At 38.2% G+C, this 26,580-nt stretch overlaps 2 protein-coding genes across 16 annotated transcripts in view; both read right to left on the reverse strand.

Moving 5' to 3' along the window:
• Positions 1 to 1,177: 1,177 nt before the first annotated feature.
• LOC149311924 (meiotic recombination protein DMC1 homolog) lies at positions 1,178 to 23,128 on the reverse strand. 10 transcript variants are annotated; one of them, XM_089528179.1, is made up of 14 exons: positions 23,008 to 23,128; positions 17,825 to 17,915; positions 17,211 to 17,255; positions 16,378 to 16,524; positions 14,912 to 14,994; positions 13,934 to 13,986; positions 12,138 to 12,179; positions 11,235 to 11,307; positions 9,990 to 10,081; positions 7,349 to 7,422; positions 7,118 to 7,232; positions 5,496 to 5,556; positions 3,624 to 3,740; positions 1,178 to 1,655 (listed from the first exon to the last, which is right to left on the reverse strand). In XM_089528179.1, the coding sequence occupies exons 2-14, from the start codon at positions 17,879 to 17,881 to the stop codon at positions 1,586 to 1,588; spliced, it is 1,029 nt and encodes a 342-aa protein (XP_089384305.1). In that variant the 5' UTR covers positions 17,882 to 17,915; positions 23,008 to 23,128; the 3' UTR covers positions 1,178 to 1,585. The 10 variants fall into 10 exon arrangements, with proteins under 10 accessions (XP_089384305.1, XP_089384304.1, XP_089384307.1 ...); XM_089528178.1 differs by lacking the exon at positions 23,008 to 23,128 and adding an exon at positions 22,727 to 22,829; XM_089528181.1 differs by lacking the exon at positions 23,008 to 23,128 and adding an exon at positions 21,848 to 22,134.
• A 393-nt stretch (positions 23,129 to 23,521) lies between these two features.
• The window catches only part of FAM227A (family with sequence similarity 227 member A), a 30,122-nt gene continuing 27,063 nt past the window's right edge, over positions 23,522 to 26,580 (reverse strand). For all 6 annotated transcript variants that reach the window (XM_089528188.1, XM_089528191.1, XM_089528189.1 and 3 more), the window contains one exon: positions 23,522 to 25,833. In XM_089528188.1, coding sequence (XP_089384314.1) covers positions 25,701 to 25,833 — 133 coding nt within the window. In that variant the 3' untranslated portion in view covers positions 23,522 to 25,700. The remainder of the gene's footprint in view (positions 25,834 to 26,580) is intronic.

The following is a 26,580-nucleotide window of genomic DNA, read 5'->3' on the forward strand; positions in this document are numbered from 1 at the left end:
AGCCGGCCGTAATTTTTGACACACAAACACAAACACACAACGTTTTGCCTTTGGCCTTCCCAAAAATACAAATACAGTATTTCTCTCTTGAACTTCACCTCGTTTTTGTTAACTGCTGAATGGTTCTGGACTTTGATTCCTGTGGAGATTTGTTTGTGAATACAGACACATAGATGTATATGTGTGTGTGTGTGTGTGTGTGTGTGTGTGTATTTAATGCTTAAAAAGCATCCTCAAATACTCTTAAAATGTGCCCATCATAACAGATATAATTCTATGGCTGCATCCGCATGCATAAATAATCCACTTTGACATCACTTTAACTGCCAACATGGCTCAAAGCTGTGGGATTCTGGGATTTGTAGTATGTCGTGGCACCAGAGCTTTCTGACAGAAGGCTGAATGCCTCACAAAGCTATATAGTTCCCTGAATTCCACAGCATCAAGCCATGGCAGTTCAAGTGGTGTCAACCTGGATCATTTCTGCAGTGTGGCTACAACCTCTGGGGTTGGCGGTTGAGACAAAAATATGAGACAGCAGCAGGGATAAAGGTGTTTTTCCTTTCTACCAAGCCTTTAGGAGTGGCAGTTAACGTGGTTTGGGGCAATTTTTGCTGCTCACAATTGGCACATGAGGTGGCTTTGGATGGCCTGGTAGGCCAAAGAAAAGGCCCTCGCAGGTTACATGCCTCTATGGATCAGTTTCCCAACCCCTCCTTCAATCATTGGGACGGCCACTAGCCAAATCCTGAAAACTGTAATTCTCCATCAGTTGGTTGGGTTCAGCTCTAATCCTGAAACAGGTTAGCATTAGCAAACAAGCCCCCTCCCATCTTCTTCACGGCTGTGAGCAAGAAATCAGGGACATCTGCTTCCATTTTAAACTAACTACAGTTTGAACTGGGGACTGCGATTAGTTTTAACTATGATGTAGGTGTGTAAATAAAATTAGGCATGAGGCATGCGCATGTGATGCTATCTAAACCCTTTCTCTGTGTTTGGAGGTGCTCAACATCACCTTCAGGTAACAGTTGTTAGAAGAATGTAGAGTATCATGACAAGGATTAATCTGCTGGTATGGAGTGCAGAAAAGTAACAGGCCACTGGGGAGGATTGCTTGTTAAAAATGAACAAATGGAAGAGATACTGTAGTTTAATGCATTATCAAGTCAGAAAATGTGGCAACGTATTATTTATTAAAAGCAGAAATACATTCCATTCTCAGTGAAAGAAATCTGTCAAGTCTCATGCAATTTAAAAAACTTTACTAAGAATTACTGTTCCTCCCACATAAACGATTTCCATTTTCCCATACCACTCTGGTTTGCCTGGAAACTACAAGTATCAAGTACAGTTCTTAAAATGGTGGTCAACTCATATAAGTTCATTTTGGTAACATTTGAGGCTGTTCATTTTCTACCTTACACACATACATAGTAAAACTGCAAACATAAACAGGGGTGTCCTTATAATAGTTTGAAAAAAATGAAATTCAGAAGGGTCTAAATTTGATACAGTGAACATAAGGAACTGAAAGAAGGCTGAAGCAATGGAAGTGCCCCAGCTGTTCTCCACCAAGGTCTGGCTACTCTTTGGCGTCTCCAATTCCTCCAGCAGTTATTGCAAACGTGGCTTCGTTTTCAGGCATTTCAGGACTGAGAAAATACAGAAATTAATTCCACTTTCAGTACAGATCTAGATATTACGTGCAGAAAAATTAAACTAAAGTCCTGTGCACACATTAGATTTCATTTTTACTCAAAAATGGTATAAACGTGCTTAAAGCTTTTATGGGTGTCTTGAGTCCCTAACCCCAGCGAATGTGGAGAGACAAGTCTAGTAATTACACAGGCCTGCATTGAAATAAAACCTTTTTAAAATATTGTAGCTGTTTTTAATGTATTTTGGGGTGCTGGATTCAAAAAGCAGAATAAGTGTTGTACCACACACAGTTTTTTCCCCCACAAATTTGATATTTTTTATCTATGCTTTGGTTAGGTACAGATGATGATGTTTCAGTGCAATTTCTTTTAGTGCTTTTGAACTGATTTTTGTGTTTCATATCAGCGAATTAAAATGTTTTGGAACTCTATTAGAAGACTCTAGCCCCTTTCTTACTCTGCATTCATTCAGTCATGTATTACTACATAAAAATGTCAAAACAAGTTGTGGGGGAAAATGTATATGATGGAGTAAATCTGACATCGTTTTTGGATTTAGAATGCCAAGTTCCTAAGCATTTTTTAAAAGTTTTTATGACCCTCAATTTTTCAGGCCTGTGTTACCCAAATTTTTCTTTTGCTTTACTTTGACTAAATCACCAGTGTTTAATCATCATACACACTCACAATTAGCTTTAGATTTCCTCAGGTCCAGGTTATTTAAAGGACTGCATTCTCCCTTATGAACCTGCTCACATTTTAAAATATGCCAGAGAGGTCCTTTTCACTGTCCTACTATCTTCATAGTTATACCTGGCGTGAACCTTGGTGGCTGCCCCTGGCTTTGGGACTCCCTTCCCAGAGAGGTTAGACTAGCACACTCCCTATTCTTGTTTCACAGTCAAGTGAAGACCTTTGCAGCCCAAAATGCACAGGCCAAATAAAGTGGCTTCTGGACACTTTGAGGGTGTGGCATTTACCTGACGCACCCCCCCCCCCAAGTGGCTGGAAACTGCTCTGAGGCTGCGCTAAGGCAGCAAGAGCTGGACCTTTTAGGAGCGGATTAAATCCACTCCTGCTGGCTGCCGCTTGGAACTACAGTGGGAGTGGTTCCCCGCTTTTGGTAGAGGGGGATGAGAAATTATTATTATAGTTAATTATTTCCTGTTATTTGAAATGTAAATCTTAATTTCAAAACAAAGTGCCTAATTTATTCACTGTTTTATTTTTTCCATCCATTCAGAAACAAGTCACACATGTAGGGTTTACAGTACTGTATAACTAACAAGAGGGGAGGGAAACACTGGATAAACTGTAATACTAATTGTAAAGAATGTACCGAAGACATATCATTACTTGCAAAATATATATATCTGTAAGGTAAATATTGAATTCAATAGTGGTATACAAATCTTGAAACACATTCAACATGAAGCCAGCTGTAGGAAATAACTCTTCTGAATCTTTTTGAATATAAATAATAGTCCCAACAATAGAAGTAGAGTATCCAAAGTGTCAGCAGTAGCAATATTCTGCTGTTTCACAAAAAATGTCCAATCCAAAACATGAAAGGAATTATTTGTAGTACTTATTGTCTAGGTAGCATGAAGATAAACTGTATATTTTTCAATAGTAGCAAAGTCCTTGACGGCTACCTCCGGAGTAATGTGTGGCCGTTTCGACTCGCAGAAGTCTTCATCAGCATTACAACACCATTCTATGCCGGATTAGTGTCTCAATCTGTAATCCCATGCTTCTAAACCATAGTTCAGCTTGATTTAACAATTGCAAAGTTCCTGGTTGAATTCAATATTTACCTTACAGATATATATATATTTTGCAAGTAATTATATGTCTTCGGTACCTTCTTTATAATTAGTAGTACAGTTTATCCAGTGTTTCCCTCCACACACATGCATTTTGTAACAGGTATTCTAGTATGATACTCAGATTCTACATTACCTATCATATATTTTGGCAATACGCAGCTCTCCTCTTCCTTTACGCAAGCTAATCCTTGTTGTAGAAGCATGAGCAAGGATGTGGCCCCCAATTGGCTTCTTGGGGTCTGCCTGAAAGCTGAATCAAACAAACAAGCAAAACAACTAAACTGTTAAGGTGATTATTGTTGACTGATGATCAAGATCCATTCTGATATACATATGCATTAAAGATCTTACACCATGTAATTTAAGCTTTCCTGATTAGCTGGAACTTTATACAGATGATCCCAGATGGGACACATCCAAAGACTGAGTTCAGAGCAGACTTGAAAGCAACAGTAGTGGGACTCCAGCAAAACCAACATTAGCCCTCCAGCTAGAGATAAGAAGCTATACATAATTTGGAGGTGGGGGAAGTCCATACAAAGCATCTACCAGGGATGGCCTCTTTTCTGTAGAGTATGAATCCTGTCATTATGGGATGAGGTGTGCTTCTGTTTGGATTACAGACTGCCAATGGGTTCTCCATTTTGTGCTTCATGGATGAGAATGTATGAACTATGTGGCATAAACATACTTTTTAATTCATAGATTCCACATACTGGTATATATTGTTGGATTTTTTTAACAACACTAATTTATTATTGAAGAGTTCTCAGAAAAGATCCCAGTCTTTATTCAAACAAAGTATCTCAAAAGAAAAAAGACACAAGAAGAAAACTGTATGCCATTTACTTTTTAGAAAATTTTACAGCTTCTTTTAGTCAAAGTGCTACAATTAGCTTGATTTTCTGAAACTGCTTCAGATTGGGTGTGTTTGTTAGAGATGTTAAAAATACATATTTTCTTCTGATTAGAAACAGCTCACCTTCAGCTCCTCAGCTAAAGCAATTTGAATTTCAAATAATCCACAATTTAAAGTTAACTTTTACATCTTGTGTGGCCCTGACATATATTTTGCCACCTGAAGACTGTTGGCACTCAGCTCACAGACTTCCCCACAATCATTGACAAGTACAGCTAGAAACAAGACTGATGGCAACTGCACTTTCCCCTTGTAACTTGAGTTGACATATTCTGAGAGAAGTCAAAAGATGTTCCAATGCTTGTGTGTGACCTGTCAATTTATGGTGACCCCATGAATTTCATGGGGTTTTCTTAGGCAAGGAATACTTAAGAGGTGGTTCTGCCATTTCCTTCCTCTGAAATCTAGCCTACAAAACCTGGTTTTTGTTGGTAGTCTTCCATCCAAGTACTAACCAGGGCTGACCCTGCTTAGCTTCCAAGATCAGATGCAAAATGCATTTAGACTAGACTAAACCAGACTACAGTATTCATAAAATTAGACTGTATACTATATGGATAAAAAGTAGATTGTGATTTTGCTTATCTGCCAGCTGGCCTCACAGTTCACTTGGTAAATACTGTAAATTATATGAACTGACCTACACATGTACATCAGTATACACCCGTGGTGGTGTGTGTCTTGAAAGCATTTCTGATTTACGCATCCTTAAGGTAACCCTATCACAGGGTTTTCTTGGCAAAATTTGTTTAGAGGGGTTTTGCCATTGCCTTCTTCTGAGGTTGAGAGTGTGTGACTTGCTAAGGTCACCCGGTGAATTTACATGGCTGAGAGGGATTTGAATTCTATTCTGTCAGAGTCTTAGTCCAGCATTCAAACCACTACATCACATTGGCTCATATATAGCCTGACACCCTGTGAAAGCACAAGTGGCAGGGAAATAGGGCAAACCCCACAATGTTTCTTGTGTGCTCTTGCAAGTAAACCTGACTCATAAATTTCCACCTAAATTTCTGCCCAAGAATACCTTAGTTTTTATTTTCGTGGTTTGTAATATAAGGGAAAATAAATAAATAATTTGCTTACGTCATAGTTGCTCCTGGGTCAGCAGTCATCTGATTTGTCATAAACACAGCCACATTATATTCTGCAGGAGAAAAGCCCAAGGAAACAGAATAAATATGAAGACAGAAACCCCACTTAACCAGCATTCTCATCAGGATCCTTCTTCAACATTTTTAGTAATAGTACAACTATTATTTCCTCATGCACCCTACGAATTGGGCTGCAGTCAACAGAAGCTTATGCCAGATAAAACTTGTTACTCTTTAAGGTGCTGCAGTTGACTAATACAGCTATCTCCCTGAAAATAGTAACACTGGGGAAATGTGTTTATGAGAAATTCCATAGCATTGGAAAATCCTGAAAGGCAGTATCTAGTAATCCTGTCAAGATCATTCAGTCAGCTGCTACATTTTATTACATTATATCTAATACATTTTAATGTAAATGTATTGTATTTTCATCCCACTTTCCATCAAATGACTTTCGAACAAGGTCTTGGTGATTATTTATTTATTTAACATGTGCTGCCTTTCAAAACAAAATCTTTCACAAAGTGGTTTACAATCTGTGCAATAATAGCATTCAAAACCAGGAGCTACAAAGCTACAATTCTTTAAATTGCAAGAACCAGAATAAAGCCATTCCTAATTCCTAACCAAAAAACAGCATGACAGTCTGAAACAGAAAGAACCGTTTAATACCCAAACCATCATTTTTAAACACGGGAAATTGAAATAAAATGGTATTCACAGACCATTTAAAAGCAAACAGAACATCGCTTCTCGGCCTTTTGGCTAAGATCAAGTGTAGTAAAAGCAAACAGAAGAGGAACCGTCTATACATCTGTTGGAAGATGATTTCAGAGATGTTGGGGCCATCACAGAAAAGGTCCTATCTCTTGTGCCAACCAGTCAAATTGACCTTACATGCATGGCCTTATTTTATTCTCACATGAGTCCTGTAAAACATCTTAGGCCGAGAGAGTCGGGGTGTCTCCAGATGGGTAAAACTTACTGAGCATTGAGACTTCCTGATATTTTTTCTACCTGTATAAGAATGGGTTTGCATCCAGTTTCTTTCTTCAAGAAAGAAAGGTTTCTTTCCCTCCCGCTTCCCAGTCCCATTCATCATGTGTCACATCCAGACTCATGCAACATTTCAGTAACTTATTTTCAACAATTTCTACTGAGCCTTTTTATTATTCAAGAGTTATAGTCAAAGTGCTAACTTGTTTCAGAAATATTACACTAGCACACATGCAAACACAAATATAATTCATTTTGGAAAGTACAGTACTGGAGAGTAGAAATTAAAATATCAGGGAAGTGGTAATTAAGTCTCTGGTAATACAGGGAGCTCCCAGGAAATAATTTGCAATGAAGAGAACGTCATGTGGATCTCCAAAATAAAGTTGGCTTGTACAGGAACAAAACCTGGAATTTCTAGATACCTTTTCCCCCTTCTGGAGGTACCCTTAACCAATGATTTATAATAACATGGAGATCTGAATATGAATTTTTCACAACTCTGTTGGTATTTAATGAATATGCTGTAGCTTTCAAAAGTATTAATAGACTATATAAAAACCCCTTTTTATGAAGGAAACCATCAATATATTATTCTATCTGTCATATTTATCCTACCTTCTGATATTTTCTGCAGCCTCGACAGCATCTGAGCAAGTTTCTGTTGCCTTTCAGCCAGTTCCCCACGACCAGTGAAGTCCACACGGAACAGGGCCATAATGGAATCTATGATCTGCAGCAGTCATTGTGTGGCAGGAAAACACGTTTAAGAGAAGATATTACTTTCAAAACTCGCAGTATATATATTAAGGATGTAGAGCAAATAACTAAGATGATTATCAAATATACCAACAGTTTGAAGATGCCAGGTTCTTCATGGAATTTGGCGGCAACGTAGTCTAGCAGTTCCATCTGATGCTCACCTTGTAAGGAGGAGTTATCATAGAAGAATATTTTAAAAAACAGGAAAAGTAGATTGAAACCAATGTGAAAGTGGAAGAAAGAACACAAATAATTTGCCAAGAAATACAGCAGCATACCAGTGGCCTCATGGTAGCTTGGGAATTTTATATCCAGACCCTAAAACCCCTAAAACACTATATCTAAACCTAGGGTTGCCATAACCCGGCGGCCCCCGTGACAATCACGGTTTTGGGGGGGCTCTCCCGGTCCCGGTCCGGTTTGGGCCCCCACCCGTGCCTTGTTCCCGGTTAGGGGGCCCGCTCTGGCCATTGCCGCTGCGGCTGCTGCGGCGCCAACCCACCTCCTCCTCCAGCTCCGCCTTCCTCCTCTTCCTCGGCGGCAGAAGCGCCGCCGCCACCGCACCCCCACTGTGAGGGCTTGCGCACCGCCCAGGCCTCAGCAGGGGCCAGTGGCAGCGCGCGCGCCTGCCCCGCTTTCATCCACACGCGTGCGCGCCTGCCCTGCTTCCCTCCGCGCGCGGAGAAGGAGGAGGGGAGAGAGGAGGAGGAGGAAGGAGCCAGAGGAAGGGTGCCTGAAGGCCAGGGCAGAATTGGGCCAGAGGAGGAGGAGGAGGAAAGCTGAGTCAGTGGCCATTAGGTCTGCCTTGGTATTTTGGGGTTTTTAAATTATATTTAAAAATATAAAATACTTATTTTATTTATTTTTTTTAATTTTTATTATTGCTTTTTATTTTTTATTTTATTAATTTTTATTATTGCTTGTTTTTATTTTATTTCATTAATTTTATTATTGCTTGTTATTGTTTTATTTCATTAATTTTTATTATTGCTTGTTTTTGTTTTATTTCATTAATTTTTATTATTGCTTGTTTTTGTTTTATTTCATTAATTTTATTATTGCTTGTTTTTGTTTTATTTTATTAATTTTTATTATTGCTTGTTTTTTATTTTATTACATTAATTTTTATTATCAAATATATACACCCCTGCCTTGTTTTTTATTTATTTTTTCATTATTTTTTATTATTAAATATATGCAAGTGCATTTTTTGTGTATTTATGGTGCTTTGAATGCTAACAAGTCTGCCTTTCTTGGCCAATTATAGTAGTGGTGGTGGTGATGATAATGATGATGATGATGATGGTGATATTGATATCAACAAGCCTCTGAGGCATGGCCAATGTAACTTGCTGTAATTTTTACAAACTCATGCACAGTGAAGAAAAACCACAGTCCCTTGCCCAAGTACACACTTCTGAGAAGTAAAGTTGAACCCGAGGGCAAGTACATTTCTGCCATCTGTCTAAGAATAATGCCAAAATGTCCTCCATTTTGATCATGCCTAAAAACATGCATTTATATTAACATTTTTTTTAAAAAAACTCAATTTTTTTGCGTGTCCTCCATTTTTATAAAATGTGTCCTACATTTGAAAATGTTGCCCTACATTTGTCCTACATTTGTCCCGGTTTGGAGGTCCTCACTTATGGCAACCCTATCTAAACCTTCAAATGGAATGAAAAATAATTTCGAGGTAACCTAAATATCTGGCCAGTAAAAAGTGTTGAAAACAGTGAAGAGACAAGCTCCATGTGCTCTGAGATGGTCAACTGTTTTTATTCAGTATTTTTTAAAGTGCTCAACACATTTTAGCCACCATGAGGAAAGGCCTTCTTCAGCAGCCTCCAAAAGAAATCACTAGTTGAAAACGCTCTCCAAAACACAGGACCATAGAAACATAATATAGAAACTGTGTATTACTTAACATAAAACCATCACATAGGCGGGGTACAGACCGCCCAAAAAGGGCGGCCTGCCAGCGCCTGGTTTTCTGCTGGAGAGAAGCCTCAGCCACCAAACAGCGAGGTTTCCTGCCAGTGGAAAAAGAACCCGCAAAAAGCGGGTTCTTTCTACGCCGCAGTGGTGATGTAACAAGTGCACCACTGGTGTACTCGTTATGCAAGTGCCGTGCAGATGCCACGCGGCGCTTGCATAACAATGGTGGTGCCCGTGTATACAGGTGCCGCCATTTTGACGCCCTCATCATGTGCTAGGGTTGAGGGGCGTGTGGAACCACCACCCCGAGGCAACTCTAGCACGTGACGAGGGTGTCTTAAAGGGTTGGTATGTACTGGATCATACTATCTTAATTCTACTTTTTTCTGGGTAACTTCCATTTTTAATGCTACATACAAAGCCCATAGCTTGATGAATGCTTTGATATATTTTCAGTGGAAAGTGTCATAAAGTTATATCAGTTTTTATGGAAAAATAATACTGCAGATCTGAGTAAGTCTTATATTGTGACATTAAACATACTTGATGAAAAGAGTTCCTCTGGAATTTATTTTCATTACTTATTGGAGTTCCAAGTAAAATAATAGTATATGGAATTTATAAGGACCACTTGCCTTGAGCATAATCATTACAGAAAACACAAAGTGAAGAGTAGTTTTTAATGTTTAAAAACATTATCAGGTTCCTGAAAAACCTTTGGTACTGAACTAGCAATTAGTTAATCTCAAAGCAGGGAGGATTTCCAGGTCCAGTTCAGTTGCAGTCTTACTAGTATATGCCCGTGCATACAAGACATTGTCAAGAACTGCATCATGGTCTGCATTGAAGCGATCAGCGATGTCACGAAGACGGTCTGGACGACTATAATGTTTTCATGTTAAGGAATCTCTTTTCTAATCCAGTTTCTCGGATGTAGTTGGTGGGGTCCAATATACACATGCAAATGTCTTAACTATAAGTTTTTCATGTAGTAAAAATGAATTACTTTTTTGGTCTCCACATTGTTCCTCCCCTCAATAAATCTCGGCTTTAATTTTTTTAAAAATGGCTCTGTTCCTCAAACCTCTGTTCTTCTCATTATAGTCCAAAATACACTGCAGAAATAATCCAGTTTGAGACCACTTTAACTTCTTGGCTCAGTGCTGGGGAATCTTGGGAATTGGAGCTTATTGTGGCATGCATCAGAGCTCTATGACAGAGAAGGCTCAGTGTCTCACAAAACTACAATTCCCAGAATTCACTAGCATTGAGCAAGGGCAGTTAAAGTGGTCTCAAACTGAATTATTCTGCAATGTGTTCTGAGCTATGTCATTGTTGGTTGCCAAGTGCCTTCAAATCAACTTCAAATTATGGTGACTCTATGAAGGAGAGACCTTCAAGTCTGTCCTCTACAGCCCTGTACTGATCTTGCTGATTAAAGGCCCTAGATTCCCTGTCTGAGTCTATCCATTTGAAATGTGGTCTTCCTCTTTTCCTACCCCCCTTATCAAGCATTATCATCTTTTCTAGTTAGTTGTGTCTTCTCATTATATGGCCAAAGTACAACAGCCTTAATTTAGTTATCTTGGCATCTAGAAAGTTCATATCTGATTTGCTCTGTTGTTGTTGTGTGCCTTCAAGTCATTTCCAACATGGTGAAACTATTATGGGGTTTTCTGGGGCTGAGAGTGTTACTTGCTCAATGCCACCCAGTGGGTTTCCATGGCTGAGTGGAAATCAAATTCTGGTCTCTAGGATTGTAGTTGGACACTCAAACCACTACACCATGCTGGCTCTAATTTGCTGTTATTTTTCTTTTTAGCAGCCCACAGTATCTGAAGAACTGTTCTCTAGTACCACATTTTAAATGATTTGATTTTCTTTCTATCAGTTTTCTTTGAATTACATCATAGAAATGGGGAATATGATAGCATGGACCATCCATGGCTATAGATCACTGATTTTGTTGTATTATTAATATTAAAAAAACCTTCTGAAACATTGTTACAATACAATGTCTTAAAAGAAAGGATACAAAGTGTTTTCTGTGTCAATGAAAATAATCTTCCCACCAGTATAGCCATCAGGTCCTGGAAGCTGGGCTGAGACTATATACATAAAATTAAACTAGCAAATCTAACAGACAGGTAACTATTCCACTGAAACTTACAGTCCTATCTCAAGAAATCATAATTATGTATTTGTTATTGTGGCAACATAAGAGATACACATAAAACAGTCCTCAGAGTCAAACTAGATGTTAAGAGGAATGGGAGTGCATTAATGTGTTTTTCTCTGCTGGAACATAGTTCCACAGAAATACATGTCGTAATAAGATTTGAAAATTAAGCCTGTGTTTACAATGATTAATCACAATAGCTAAGTAAAATGCATGCAAGTGAGGGAAGACATGCTGTGACAAACAGACATCTTTCATTACTTGTGGGCTCACCTCTTCTAAATACGTGCTGTGGTAATGGGCTTTCCCATTATCTGGGCAACACAGCTGAGGGTAAAATCTCTCCTGCAGATACACAAAGGGTTAATGAAGTGTTTGCTTAAAGTTGCATCACAGAGAAGCAACAGAGAAATCAGAGGAGACAACTGCTCACTGCTGATAAACAGTCAGGCAGAAGTGTGAAAGCTTCAAGATGCTTCCCAGTGAGATGCTTCCCAATTTAGTCTTCCCTTTCAACAAGCTCTGGTGCCACAACAAACTTCAAATCCCAGGAATCCACAGAATGGAGCCATGGCACTGAAAGTTATTGAAACTGGATTATTTCTGCAGTGTGGATGCAGCCTGAGTTAAGTGGGATAAAGTGGGGGCAGCTAAATGATCTTCAGGGATTCTATATCCTAATCAGGAGCAGGAATGGGACCATTACACATGACAAGCACACCTGGTCTGACCTTCAGTTTGATTGCTATATATACATACCACATAGAGTATGGGCGAGCTGAGTTTTGCCTGTTCGGAATTCTAATAAAAAGAAGTTCAAAAACAGAAATACATTTGAGCACTAAAAAGGCTCACCTAAATATTTTCAACAATCAGTACAACTATAAATAATGAACTACACCTCTGGAGAGTGATAGTAATCCAATGTATAAGTGATCTTGAAAAAGTCCTCCCCATAAAAGGTTTAAGAGCTTATTACGCAAGAGTGTTATATCACAATAGTGATAAGACTGTACTATTTTCAGTTGCACAATGTCTTCTCCTGCTGTTCTCCCAGCAGCAGAAGACTGTTTTAAAAGCACCTATTTCCAACCTGAAATTATCTGATAATGACCTACTTTCCCACTACTTTCTGCTAGTGTCTCTGATGTGAAAGACACATTTCAAATTACAGTACAGGGCTTTTGGATGGTCAGAGTGTTTCTGTAGGTGTGGTTCAGGTGTTTCTAGCATGGATTCCAATTTCGGTCTACAGTATTTGGTTCCCTTCCTCTCCCTATCCACTTTTTTTTTCAGCAATGAGTTGTACTCCACTTTCTCAGTCACTGTTATTCTGCTTAGATTGTCTTTGTTGACTTATGGGGTTGTTGCAAAAAGCTTTGAATTTTGCATAAATGAGAAGTGGCACAGTATTCATACCCTGCAATAGCTGCATTAACAAATTAATGGGGGAGCAGTTGGGAAAAAATAGAAATAATGGGGGAAGTATTTTTAAATTGATTTTAAAAATCTGGCAGTGGAGAGGCAGAGGAGCTAGAAAGGAACAGGATAATGCAACTGCACTCTGTAGGGTGCTGGTATTATAGGAGTTAAGGATATTTATTACCGTCAAAGGTGCTTTATGTCTATTAAGCTACCTGCCTTAGGTCAGGACTCTTCATAGCTCAATCTTCCCAGATGCCTAACACAGTCTTCCTGTGCAGAAAACTCACAGACCCAGTCAATAACAGGGTTTGGAGTAGGCTCCTTAAAGGCACCAGATCCTGTCTCAACAAGCAGGGGCAGCCCTGGTTAGTACTTGGATGGGAGACAAATACTAGGTGCAGTAGGCTATATTTCAGAGGAAGCACCTCTGAGGATTTGTTGCCTAAGAAAATCCTGTGATAATAATAATAATAATGTTTATTTATATACCGCTTTTCCAAATTAGATCAAAGCGGTGTACAACAGGAAGTACAATACAAAGTCAAAATAAAACATAACAGGCCTCTCTCCCCCTCAAGATGGTGGTCAGAAGGAGGGCTCTTAGTCTTTCAGGCCAGGCCTCTCTCCCCCTCAAGATGGTGGTCGGATATTCATGAGATCACTATCAGTTGACAGGCCACACATAGACACATACAGACAAGGCAATTGCAAAGTTACAGCTTCCAGTTTTTAAAAGAGAACACACTGTGCCTGTGCCAAACATTGCCCAGCTGCTATCAATCACAAGAGAGAAGGCGTGATCAAGAATAACCAGAGAGCTAGGAAAGCAGAAACAGGAAACAGCACCATCATGCTGCCATTGCACTGAAAAGTCCTCTTGCCCTCCCGCTGCCTTCCCAAGTAGCATAAAGTGCTCTGCAAGTGAGAGAATGGCTTGTGGGTGAGGTCCTTAAGGCATAACTTAATATGACCTTTCATTTAAAATTATCACATAAACCCTTGTGCTCAGCCCCTCCACAAGTTAACATGGTACATACTATACTAACAGAAATGCTTTAAAAAATGACTCTCAAACACTGCCCAGAAAAACAACAAAGTAAAGCACAGTAAACCCATCCACCCACACTCACCTCCAAAGGCTTCTGTGATTGCCATGCTTTCAATCCCTCCACCCAGGAGTTTACTGAGAACAGATGAAACAAAGAAAAAATTAGCAAAATAGACTATAAAGCCAAAAAAGCAATGTGACATTATTATTATTTTGCTTCATATAATATTTAACTATACTGAAAGTCTCTACATTTGATTTTTGTACTATGTAGGGAATAGCATGTGTTGATATTAGTTGGTGGTCCTTCATACAAGTACTGACCAGGGCTGACCCTGCTTAGCTTTCAAGATCAGACAAGATCTTGTGCATTTATATTAGACTACTATACTATACAGCATAGTGTAGTGGTTTGAGCATTGGACTATGACTCTGGAAACTAGGGTTTGAATTCTGGCTTGGCCAAGAAAACGCATTGGGTGACCTTGTGCAAGTAACCCTCTCTCAGCCTTGGAGGAAGGCAATGGCAAACCCTCTCTGAAGAAACTTGCCAAGAAAATCCTATGATAGGGTTGCCATAAGTCGGAAACAACTTGAAAGCACACAACAATAACAATACTATACCATCAGCCCTCCATATCCATGGAATCTTTCCATTTTAAATACAGGACACTCTTTTACTATGCGATTCTATTTAACGTAACTTGAGCACCCATGGATTTTGGTATCCATGAGTGTCTTAGAACAAAACCCTAGTGGATATCAAGGACCTGCAATGTTAATAAAAACAGATTTTATATTATATTAATAAAAAGTAGATTGTGCTTTTGCTTATCAGTCAATTGGCCTCACAGGTCACTTGGTTAAAAATTTAAATTTCAGCTGGTCCATGTTTCTTATCTTACTGGGTACAAGTCAACATGGCAGTGGCATCTTTAGGTGTTTAACAATTAAACTGCACTTGGAAACAGAACTTATTAGAAAAACAAAACCAACAGAGCAACAACATCAAAAACTTGCACAGAGAAGGTTAAATAGAAAATATTTAACGTTTACTAACTCAAATTCCTGGCTTCCAGTGGTGATATGGAATACCATCTTCCGCTTCTCACTGTACTCAAAAGCAGTTAAAAATCCTGGTTCCTGGGTGGGTGGAGAACAAACCAATTGAAACAGATTATGACCCAAAGGGAAAATATTGTGAGTAAAGAATTTTGAAATTGTTTGCATAATGAAATGTGCGATGACAGTAATGAAACATAACTATACTGGATTTTTAAATCAAAACTTATTATTTTCTTCACAGCTGACTCATGATGCAGCATAATCCTATGCATGTTCACTCAGAAGTAAATCACATAGTGTTCAGTCTGCATGGGATTCACTCCAAACAAGGGTGTATGCAGCCTGAATGTATTTAGAATCAGAAAATCTTGACAATTTAGTTGCTATTTACTTTTTAAAAGTCAATTAAATTTTAATATTTACAGCCTGATCAGAGGTCCACTTCAAATTACTGAACTAGTAAATTAATTATTATACATAGTGGGCCCTCCACATTCGCTGGGGTTAGGAGTGCAGGACCCCTGTTAAAGTGGAAAAGCCACAAATTAAAAAACATTATTATTTTTATCTGAGAGAACAGCTCTCTATGAATTTGTGGGTCCCCTAGTGCATCTCTGGGGCCAGCATCCACCAAAAGCTGACCACAAAATTGAACTGGAGGACTTACTAATGCCTAGGGAAGTGTTTTCTCTAGCCCTCCAGCGTGACTTCTGGTGAGCATTGACCACAGAGTCATGCTGGAGGATCTAGAGATTCCTAGAAAGAACATATTAATCAAATCTGTGAATAACCAAATCTGTAAAAGTCAATGCCACAAATGTGGAGTGCCGACTGTATTTTCCTTGCATGTTTACATGCACCTCAAAAAGTAATTATTCCTGTATTTGCTTCGGAGGTGAACATGCCACGAGATACAGCTGTTTTTACTTCCAGAAAAAGAAAGAAAAGAGGTGTGATTTGGACTTCAGGTCTTTGGGTAGAAAAGTGTTCCACATGGACTGCTCCAACAATTACACCATCAAAAGGAACAGAACCACTGTCAGGGTGACATTTTGGCCATGATCCTGTAGACTTTTGTGCATCTAATTGTACAACAGATGCCATGGCCTTGAGCTTACCTGTTATGCAACAGTAAATTAGTCCTCTACTCATGTAGTAAACGGTACAAGAGAAAATTGTCTTCGTACTCACAGAATTATCAACTGGAGTAGGGACCATAGTTATGCAGTCTAAGAAACTTAACAGTCCATGCAACTATGTTTATCCTAGTGTAGTATCATGACAGAATTCTAGCCTACATTGGCTTGCTGAGCACATTAACTATTACATATATTTAACATGTGGATTTCAAGACATCAATTATGGATTTTGCAAAATAATTATATTTAATGTTACCAATGGGAAATGTCAAAAGGACCACTGAACTGATAATCTTCCTTATGAGGAATAGAGTTTTCTTACTATAAGCTTGTTGGCAGCCTCTTTTATCTTCTCCACTTTGGCCTCTGAAAGTCCCTTCACATTGCATAGTGCTCGTCTTGTTGTCATCTGAATCCCTTTGATTGTACAAATTCCCACCGATTTTAACTTTTTAATATCAGCCACATTCTATGAAGGAAGAAAATGGGATTTGAATCGACTACAATCTTGTTTGACATTAGAAACAGAGGTTTTAGAAAGGATTTCTGATATGGAAATTATTTGTTTTGTTTGAGAGTGCTGATTTTGTTGTTCAAACACATATTTTATGTCTAGGTGAATAAAAAGTCTTCACTTGTTCCCAAAAACACCACAAAGAAGGCTCCAGGCAAGCCTTTTTAGGGAGGTGATGCCATAACCAAGATGCTACCATCAAGGGAGCCCTTTCTTTAGTGCCCCATCCACTTCACTTCATTTGGAAGAAGCACATAGTAATTTGGTTTGTGCTGGATTTTATCATTAAGTTTATTTTCAATGTTCTGCTATAGTGTAATTTTAGCCTGTTTTTTCCCCTGATGAAATTGCAGAGAAACACATTCAGGGTGGATGGAGAATATGTGAGGGGCTGCATGCCAGCAGTGGTTAACAGGACCAGCCCCCTTTTTTCTCACTTTCTGTGTCACAGCCTTCTGTTTCCTCCCTTTCCTTTTTTGACAGCATCTAGTACCCCGCATCTTTCTGTCCAATAGGTAGCCAAAGGAGGTACAGATTGCTCTTTCCAGAGGTCTGAAATTGTTAAGGATTTTAAAATTTTGACAGATGGTCTTGGCTGGCCATATTTGTATGAATAAAGATACATTTTAAAATGTACTTACAATTCCATGTTTCTGTAACAGATCAATGTCCTGGAAAAAGGATTCCTGTAGGAATATAAAAACAATATCTTGGTTATTTTGATGTTCAAGTTGAAACAGGCATAGTTCCCTACCTCCATCTCTTTAGACTGAAGGACTGAGAGTTCTTTGCTACCTGTCAGATAATCTATAACTGTTGGAAGTCCCTTTCATCACACTCTGGTTGCCTGGGCTTCCAAAACGCAAACTGGTATAGTGTGAACAAGCAAAGTGTATGAACAACCCACTTATGCTCTCTTAAGAACAGTACTGAAATCTCAGGCTGTTGAATATGGGAGAATGAGCTGATTCTGTCATTCTTTTGTGCTACTTCATCATACAGATATAGAAATATACACTACATTATGTATAAATATAAAAATATATTGTATGTCTTATCCATACCTCAGCCCTTTTAATTATTTATAGCAATAATTATATTTTTATTACACGTGCATGTATATCTACAGTTAGTTTTTACTCAGCGATGGACCAATAATTCTATGATTTCTTCATTCTTTTTTACATATTATTTGCAATCAATACGGCAAAGAAGGATGCTGAGAACTGGCACTTAATCAATTTTGAACCCTTACCTCATCATCCTGGTATCCTAGATCTTCCTGTACAACTTGATCTTCCATAGATTTCATTGTGATGGAAACAGTCCTATGTTTTCAATATGTACTGCAGAAAGCAATTATATCATGTCAAAAACTTTGTCACTCTCTTATGGTTCTGAAATGTGCATTGCCTTATGCCATAATAAGAATTCAATTTTAGCCCACTATAACCTGGCCCAGAAGGAGCTTGGTAAACAGCAAAAATAAATTATCTCTGCTGGAAAGCGTTTCTGTAAGAGAAAGAGAAAAATCACCAGATGCTGTGGTGAATGTGTTTTGAAACTGGTATTGCTCTAGGTACTTTTCAGCTCAATGACAGGGAAAAATATCGATCATGAAGTCTTTTTCAAAAGAAGAGTTACAATGAGATAAACCCAAATTTAAGACATTGTCCTTGCCATGTCAGCCTTTCAAATTAATATAGCTTACTGTATATATTTGACTATAAGTCGACCTCATGTATAAGACAAGGGCAGGTTTGGGGGCCAAAATTATGGATTTTTATATGACCCATGGATACATCAAGGGTAAAACTTAGGGCCATGTAGCAAAGGATCTTAAGGATGAAGCAGGGGAAAACAATGCCAAAGAACTTACAAAAATCTTGTAGGTATAACTGTGCGCTCTAAATGCTGGACGGATGAGAAAAATGAGAAGGATCAGTGGTTCCAACACAGACTACACTCTTGACTTTCACCAGGGGATAACTCCTTTTTAAATAAGAGCTAAAAGTATACTACATATATTGACCCATAGATAAGTCAACTCAGAGTTTTGGGGTTAATTTTTTGACTAAAATTTCTAGACTTATACATGAGTATATAAAGTACTTCACCTCCTTTGAGTTCACTGTACTTAGGAATATTAGTGACTATTGTTACGAGAGTCATCAGCCACTCTTCATACTACTGGGCTTCCGCAAACTGAATAATTGTGTGTGGAGTACCACACATACAAGCTAAAGTTGTTCACTTCCATTGAGCCCCAATATTTCTTTAATTTTAAAGCAGTAATAAGAAGGTTTTTCAGAACAGAATGGTAGATTCTCTTCTCTAAACCACAGAAACATCTGATACTTCAACCTAACACATTTTTATATGGCACTGTTTCAAAGTGCTTCCCACATGAAAACTAGACAATCAAATTGTTATGAGAAAATAAAAATAAAGATGGTAGATCTCACCATCTCAAAAAATAAATGTGACCTTCAGTATATATTATTCACTTGTAACTGTGGAATATTTGCATCTGAAGACAAAAGAATGACACTTGTTACTCAATCACTCAGTTTCAGTTCAATGAGATGCAGTTGATGTGACAAGTGGCATTACATCAACATAAGGGAACACTTCTTTAGGAATCTCCAAGTCCTCCAATGCTCCAGGCTTACAATCTAAAAAAAACCCCTCACACAAAATGAAAAGGAATGGCACAAACATGCAAAGAGTTTCCATGCAATTGAGATTCTGTTTATCAATCAATCAATCAATCAATCAATGTGGAACTATATCCTGTCTGGGTCTCAAGATGACTTATGAAAAAACTAAAAAAGGTACAGCTAATAAATTTACCTTGGCCAAGTCACTCTCTCAGCCTCAGAGGATGCCAATGGCAACCTCCCCCTGAAGAAAACCCCATGATAGGTTATTGCATTACGGTTGCCATAAGTCGGAGATGACTTGAAGTCACACAACAGCAAAATAAATTCACATCATACAAAAGTTAAAAGTATAATGGAAATTACCACTGGAATTAAAAGCAGTTCAAAACATGACCATTCAAAGAAAAACAACAATATTTTATGATGATTAGTTTATAAGGATAATTTAATACCCAAGAATAATACTTTATGACTGGTTTCTAAGGATAGCAGAGATGAACTTTTAAATTGTATTTTGTTCTCTTAATATGTAACTTGTTTTGTTATTGTAATAATTTAATTCTATTTTAATGAGCTATTTTTGTATGCTTTCAATTGTCCTGTTTATTAATGTTGTGAGCTGCCCTGAGTCCCAGTTTTGGGGAAGGATATAATAATAATAATTACACAACAACAACAACAAGCCTCAGGACCCACAAAACTTGTTCACTTGCTTTTCCTAAGGTACAGAAAAGAGGCTGTATATGATTAGGTGAGGTACAACTGCAACCATGAAGGTTTCCCATCAGAAAATGAGGCAATCATATAAATTATATGATTTTATGGAGACACACAAATTGACCTGTTTAATAAGGAATGAAACAGTGAAGAAATATGTGAAAGAGTGGTGTATTTTATACAGTTATATTAGTGTGGGGGGAGCTGTAATTGGACTGACGGAATAAATATGCAAGAAGGTTATGGTTCTTGATCATGAAGATTATTTTTTTGTAAATATGTGTGTGTGTGTCAGTATTATTAAAGTAAATAATAGTGTAAATAATTATATAATTAAAGTAAATAATTAAATAAATAATAATTAAAGTAATTAATTAGTAAATAAAGCTATGATAACTGAAATAAAGAAAAATAAAAAATGAAGACACTGATAAATATTATAAGGATATACAACAAAAAATTAGCTTATGTATACATATAGATTAAAAAAACATGAATAAGGAAGTCAAATATAAATCACAAACATTCAAAGAATGGCAGATGGAAGTCATCTTATGTATGTGTAGTCGTGTAATGTGTGTCTAATTGTATGTAAGGTGTGTTTTTAGTGTGTGAAGTAACCTGTCTTGTTTTTTTTAAAACGGAGAAAATAATAATAAAAATATATTTTAAAGAAGAAAATGAGACAGGGCCTTCTGCCACTCCTTATTTCCAGTGCAGGATCATTCCCCTTTCTGAAGTGTTTTATAACCTACATTTATGATGTATGTGGAGATTTCTAACTCATCAACACTGCTATCGAATGAAAGAAAAATATACAAAAGGATATGTGTTGGGGAAAGAGCTTTTACATTTCAAAAACAAGGCTGAGGCCTGGCGAGGAATGGCTTGCTTCCCTCACTTCTGTCCCCTCAGCCTCATATTTGCCTCTTTCCCTCACTTAACCTGAAAAGAAAGCAACCTCTCCCAAAAAAAAGTTTCAGCACCAAATTTGACGAATCTTGGGGTAAAAGTTGTAATTAAGAATAAATTATGTTTTTGTTTTAACAGTTTATTATTATATGCCTCCAGTGCGACCAAATGGTCTATTTTCCCTTGACAGGCCTTTTTTTCAGCCTTTTGGCCAGGAAGAATGTGCTAGATTTTTGTTGAATATTTTGTGGTGCCTTGTCCTCCTTTACAATTAGGACATCTGGTCACCCTAACTGCCTTGAATCCCTTTTTTTTTAAGGGGGGGATGTAAATCTATTACACAAACTGGTAAAATATGTGATAGGGAGCCAGCATGGTGTAGTGGTTTGAGCGTTGGACTATGACTCCAGAAGCCAGGGTTCGAATCCTGACTTGGACATGAAAGCCCATTGGGTGACCTTGGGCAAGTCACATTCTCTCAGCCTCAGGGGATGGCAATGGCACATACACACCTCGAACAAATATTGCCCCCAAAAAAACCCTGTCATAAGTTTGTGTCAGGGTCATCATAAGTTGATAATAACTTGAAAGTACAATAGTTTTAAAAGATTTAAATTGTGTGATATACTTTATGAATAATTGTTCTGAACCACAAACCCTGCTAGAAAACTGAGGTGGCATTAATAATACATTTTATATAGATAGTCTCTTAACAAAACGTAACTCACTGCTTTCTTTTAGGCTCACGTTGTGAGGATTGCCTCACAAACAATGCTGGTAGTAGACATTTGCCATGCCCCAGCAAGCCAAATCTCCCTCCTCTTTTTCTAAACTAATTTTTGGGGGTCACTTTTTCATCATGATGTTTCTCCAAAAAAATCAGGGAGGCATAGAAGCCTTTCTCTTCTCACAGCATCCCTCTGTGATAAATTAGATTGTAAAACAGTTTAAGCTAAATTTATTTCCCCTCAGCCTTTCCTTTTCACCTTCACTTCAACTTCCAGCTGGGTTACAATACAAGAAGTTAATGTAAATGAGAGGAAGCACCAGATAAATAGGTTATGGAGATGTAAGAAAAGTGCACAAGGGTCTGTGCGTGTGAGATTTTTTTTTACTCATATGTGACTTTTATGCAAACAAATTAGGTACTCCTATACCACATCCTCAGCTTTATATGTTGGACTGGCCCAGATTTAAACAAATAGGTTTGCTGCTGCAACTAAGGTTGCGTCTACACAGCAGAATTGTTGCAGTTTGACACCGCTTTAACTGCCATGGCTCAATGCTATGGAATTCTGGGATGTGTAGTTTTGCAAAATGTTTTGCTTTCTCTGTCAGAGAGCTCAACAAAGTACAAATCTCAAGATTCCATAGGATGCAGCCATAATAATTAAAGCATTGTCAATCTGCATTAATTCTGCATTGTGACCTACGTTCACACTATGCTATTGAAGGGCAACGTTACAGCCGTAGGAGGCCAAGCTGATAGATCCAAGGGGGGGAAAAGGGTCTAACCTGGCTTAGAGAATAAGACAAAGGTGCTTTCAATTGGGAAGATACAAAGAGTTCCAATGAAGGGCCAGAGTAGAAATATAGGCCCTTTATTGTCTTGTTTGTCTGTGTGGCTAGAAAACCAAACACTTGTTACTGTATAAAAAGTAATAAGGTATGAGGGTTATTCTCTTCCTTCTTAAAAGATAAAGAAGTTTATGAATCAGTTATGCCACAGCTTAGATCATATTCAAACTTGGAATTTTGTCTGCCTAAATCATAACACATCCATATGAATTTGATCTTAGTCCTAAATTACATTGGTTCTCATTTGACATGATTTAAAATAGGCTAGGCCATAACTAATAACATACATTTCTACAGGTGTAGAGTAAATGTAAATTCTGGTTCATCCATATAAATCCACTGGGTGATTTTAGGCAATTTACACTCTCTCAGCCTCAGAATATGGCAATGGCAAACCCCCTCTGAAGAAAATTGCTAAGAAAACCCTGTGATGGAGTTGTAATGTAGAAGAGTGGTTTTTAAGCTTTCTGATGTGAGGAACCAATGGTTTTCGTCCAATGGGCCAAAGTTCAATAACATATTTATTATGTCTGCTGGCTCTATTTGTTTCCTTATTTCCTGGACCCACCAGATGACAAAAGCTGATGTCTTGTAGATGAACACTGGTCCATAGACTACCACTTCAAATTGTCCTGATGCAGAAGGTGAAGGAAGTTTGTTTTCTGGTGCTCCAGAAACCATATGAACCAATAGATTCAAATTATATGAAAGAAGATTCAGGAGAACATCTTGACAGTAAGAGCTGTTCAACAGCAGAATAAACTACTCCAAGAATGTAGCAGACTCTCCTTTACTAAGGGTTTTAAACAAGTACTGGGTGATCATCTCCCAAGGTGCTTTAACAGTGGATTACTACATGGCAGGAAGTTGAATTAGATGGTAGATGGTCCATGGAGTGCCTTTCAACATCATAATTCTAGTTCCTATGAATAACAGTATAAAACACATGCTCCTCTCAGCAAATCAGAAGGGTGTGTGTATTTGTGAGAAATGTCCAGCTTGTGTCCTTTCAAATAATTGGAAGAGAAGAAGAAACAGTGAAGATTGGGGCCCTTGTTTGAAATGATTATTTATTTTCCAGATGTATAAACTGCGTTTAAAAATAAATTACAAGAAATCACCAACATTATAATCAAAACCAAATATATATTACAACTAAATTGATTAAGCATTGTAATCAATGCAAAGAACATAACCATCGAACTGCAAGTATTTCGTAACTACCACTGTTTGCTTGAAGGGCTAAAATCAGATAATCTGACTCCTGAAAATGTAGTCAGTGCTGAAAGACTTGTCTGTCACCTGTATGGTCACAGTAATGCAGTATACAGTACTAGTACATAGTGAAACATGACACCAATGCTTTAGATACTGAACACACTACAATGTCTGAAAAGAGTTCATTATCAGAACATGGTGTGGAAGTGGGATTGTACACCAACGTTTGTCCTTTCAAGTCCTGAAGACAAGAGAGAGACACTTGAAAAGAGAGGGCTGAATCCTGCGCTGATTATAATTAATATCACAATGGCGGGTTATAAACCGCCAAAAAGTACACGCAGAGTGCATACTAGGGTTAGGAAGGGGCGGTGCTTCCGCACCCGTCTAACCCTAGTGCGCGCTCTGCGCGCACAAAATGGCAGCGACCGTTCCACACAGCCGCCGCCATGATTATGTCACAACCACGCCGCCTCCACACGAGGTGGCACAGTTGTGACGTATTGAGGCCACGCCGCGGTGCATAGTGCACCTTTTCGCCAGCCCCGGAAGGAGCGCGATTTCCACGCTCCTTCCTCTGAGCGTCCGGGAGCCCTGCAGTGTGGCAGCTGCGGCTCCCAGACGCCGCAAGTGGCAGCGGCAGGACAGCGCTGCTTCTCGGCGGTATGTAACCCGCCTTTGTAATCCTACAAAAGACTTCGCATTGCAAGTGCAAGAAGGGATGTTCCATCAGTGGAAGTATAGAAACAAACTGAGGGACATCATAAACAGTAAATGCAGTCTTGAAGGTAGTACATGTATTAACACATCAGTGGACTAAATCTTAATTTAGAACTCTGGTTTGCTAACCAAAAAGATGCACAGAAACATTTTAATAGGAAACAATAAAGTACCTTTTAACTGAAACATCATGTATAATTTTAGAACACTTCATGCATGCTATGTTTGCTGCTGTTTTTGTGTGCTTTCAAGTCATTTCTGACTTATGGTGGCCCTAAGGCTGTGTAGTGACAATTTAGGCCTCATTCCCACTACATTTTGAACCGGTTTGCAAACTGGTTTGAAATAGTTTAAATGACCCTTGTTCGCCCTTGAGCCGAATCACTGAAGCGGTTTGGAGAGGGGGGCTATGTGCTAGACCCATTTAACGCACTTCTTTTTGACATTAATTTTTTCCGTGCCTTTTGCAATAAATTGATTCAGCACAAGTGTGAACGGGATGCAGATCGGAATAGATTTTTTGAATGACGTGATTAGATGATCGTCCACTGAAGAAGGTCCTTTTGGAATCGAATCATTGGTCAATGTGAATGAGAACTGGGTTATTTTACAACAAGAAAATGCAATTGGGGCAAATGCACTGTGAACCACACTCCACTGTTGAATCAATCCATTGATTTGGATCGCAAGCTAGTTTATTTGTAACTGGGAATGAGGCCTATATATTGTTTCAATAAATAAAAAATGGTTTTATGGGACAAAGTATATTTAACCTAGTACTGCTGGTGTGTGTGAAACACAATATGATTTCTGAAGAAGTATTTCAATTTTTTGAGAATTGTGTAGGTCACAACTTTTACATTACCACAAATAGACTTTCTTTGTAGAAAAATAAAAGGACTATTTTTGTTGTAAAAAAACTATTTCTAAGACACCAGCAAAATTAGGGATGAAAAAGTATGGCAAACTACATTTCAAGAGTCAACATATTTTAACATAAGAAACATCAAATGCCATTAATTCCTCAAAAATGCTGTCAACAAAATTTTCTTGGCCCTTTTGAAAATTCCTACTCTTAAAACAGCATCATCTTCTGTTGCTTTTGAATCGCAAATGTTTCAAAACTGGCAGTATATGTGTGTGTGTGTGTGTGTGTGTGTGTGTGAAATCTAGTTCTATTTTTTATATATATTCTTTCTGTAAACCAGACTGGAATTACAGCTACACAAGCCAATCTCAAATATTTTTAATTTGAATTTAAATCAACACACTAATTCAATTTTAAAAAGTGGTGTAATAAGTGTTGTTACGACCCCATATGAATTAAGCTGGCAATATAAACGAGACTCTTGGAAGATGGGTTGAACTCTTTTCTGAACTACCCAGTACTTCTGCATTGAGCAACTCTTTCTGCTTTTGGGCTTGCCTTCTTTTCATCTCTTCCTGCATCTCTTGCCTACAGAGATAAAGTGACAACAGCAAAAGTGAAATTAATTATATTTGAAATTAGTTTAAGCTTATTATTATGAAGAAAGAGGGATGACGTCAACAGAAAATAGTTAAACAGAACCCCAGAATCTGACTACATCGCAGAAAACATTTTTTCTGTCTTCAGCTAAAGGTTCTTTAGGGTAAGATTTGGCAAAGTGGATTTATGAACCCCAAGATGGTTTAAATGGCTTCCAACCTCCAGATCCTCCTGGCCTGTCCCTTTTCTAGTAAAAAAAGGTAAATGCCTTCTGGAAACCTCTAGGGGCAGAAAATCACACATTGCTGCCACCTCCTGTACTAACATTTAAAAAAAAACACATTAAAAAAAAACAGAAGTAGACTTCTGGGCACTTCTGATTTTGTTATCCTACCCACTTTTAAATAAAAAGTATGTGCAACCTCCAGAGGGTCTCAGTTCTGAAATTGCTTTAGGATCCCTGCATTTCAGCAATGTGATACTCTATACACTGTTTTCCTACACCATATACATGTAATGGGTGGTGGTGACAAGAGTCAACTATGTTGTATAGGATGACACTGCTACTTCTTCTTGCTATTGTTAATCCTGTAAAGAAATGGACACACTGAGCCCTTCAAGTACAAGAACTGGGAAAGCACATAATGATGCAGTTGCCCAAGCATGTGTAGGGAAAGTTGTGGTGGTCATGACAAAAGATATTTGTAGGTTTATATATGCATTTATATTTAGATT

The sequence above is a fragment of the Sceloporus occidentalis genome, unplaced genomic scaffold (genome assembly GCF_023333645.1).
Source record: "Sceloporus occidentalis isolate IW3139 unplaced genomic scaffold, rSceOcc1.0.p SCAF_5, whole genome shotgun sequence".
NCBI lineage: Eukaryota > Metazoa > Chordata > Lepidosauria > Squamata > Phrynosomatidae > Sceloporus > Sceloporus occidentalis.

Excerpts from the sequence above, each read along its gene's own strand:
- LOC149311924 (XM_089528179.1), bottom strand. The coding sequence starts at position 17,881 with ATGAAATCTATGGAAGATCAAGTTGTACAGGAAGATCTAGGATACCAG. Across the intron at positions 14,995-16,377 it reads AGGCTGCCAACAAGCTTATA|GAACCAGGATTTTTAACTGC; the intron begins GTAAGAAAACTC and ends CCACCCACCCAG. Across the intron at positions 11,308-12,137 it reads GCTCGCCCATACTCTATGTG|TCTCAGCCCAGCTTCCAGGA; the intron begins GTATGTATATAT and ends TTATGTATATAG.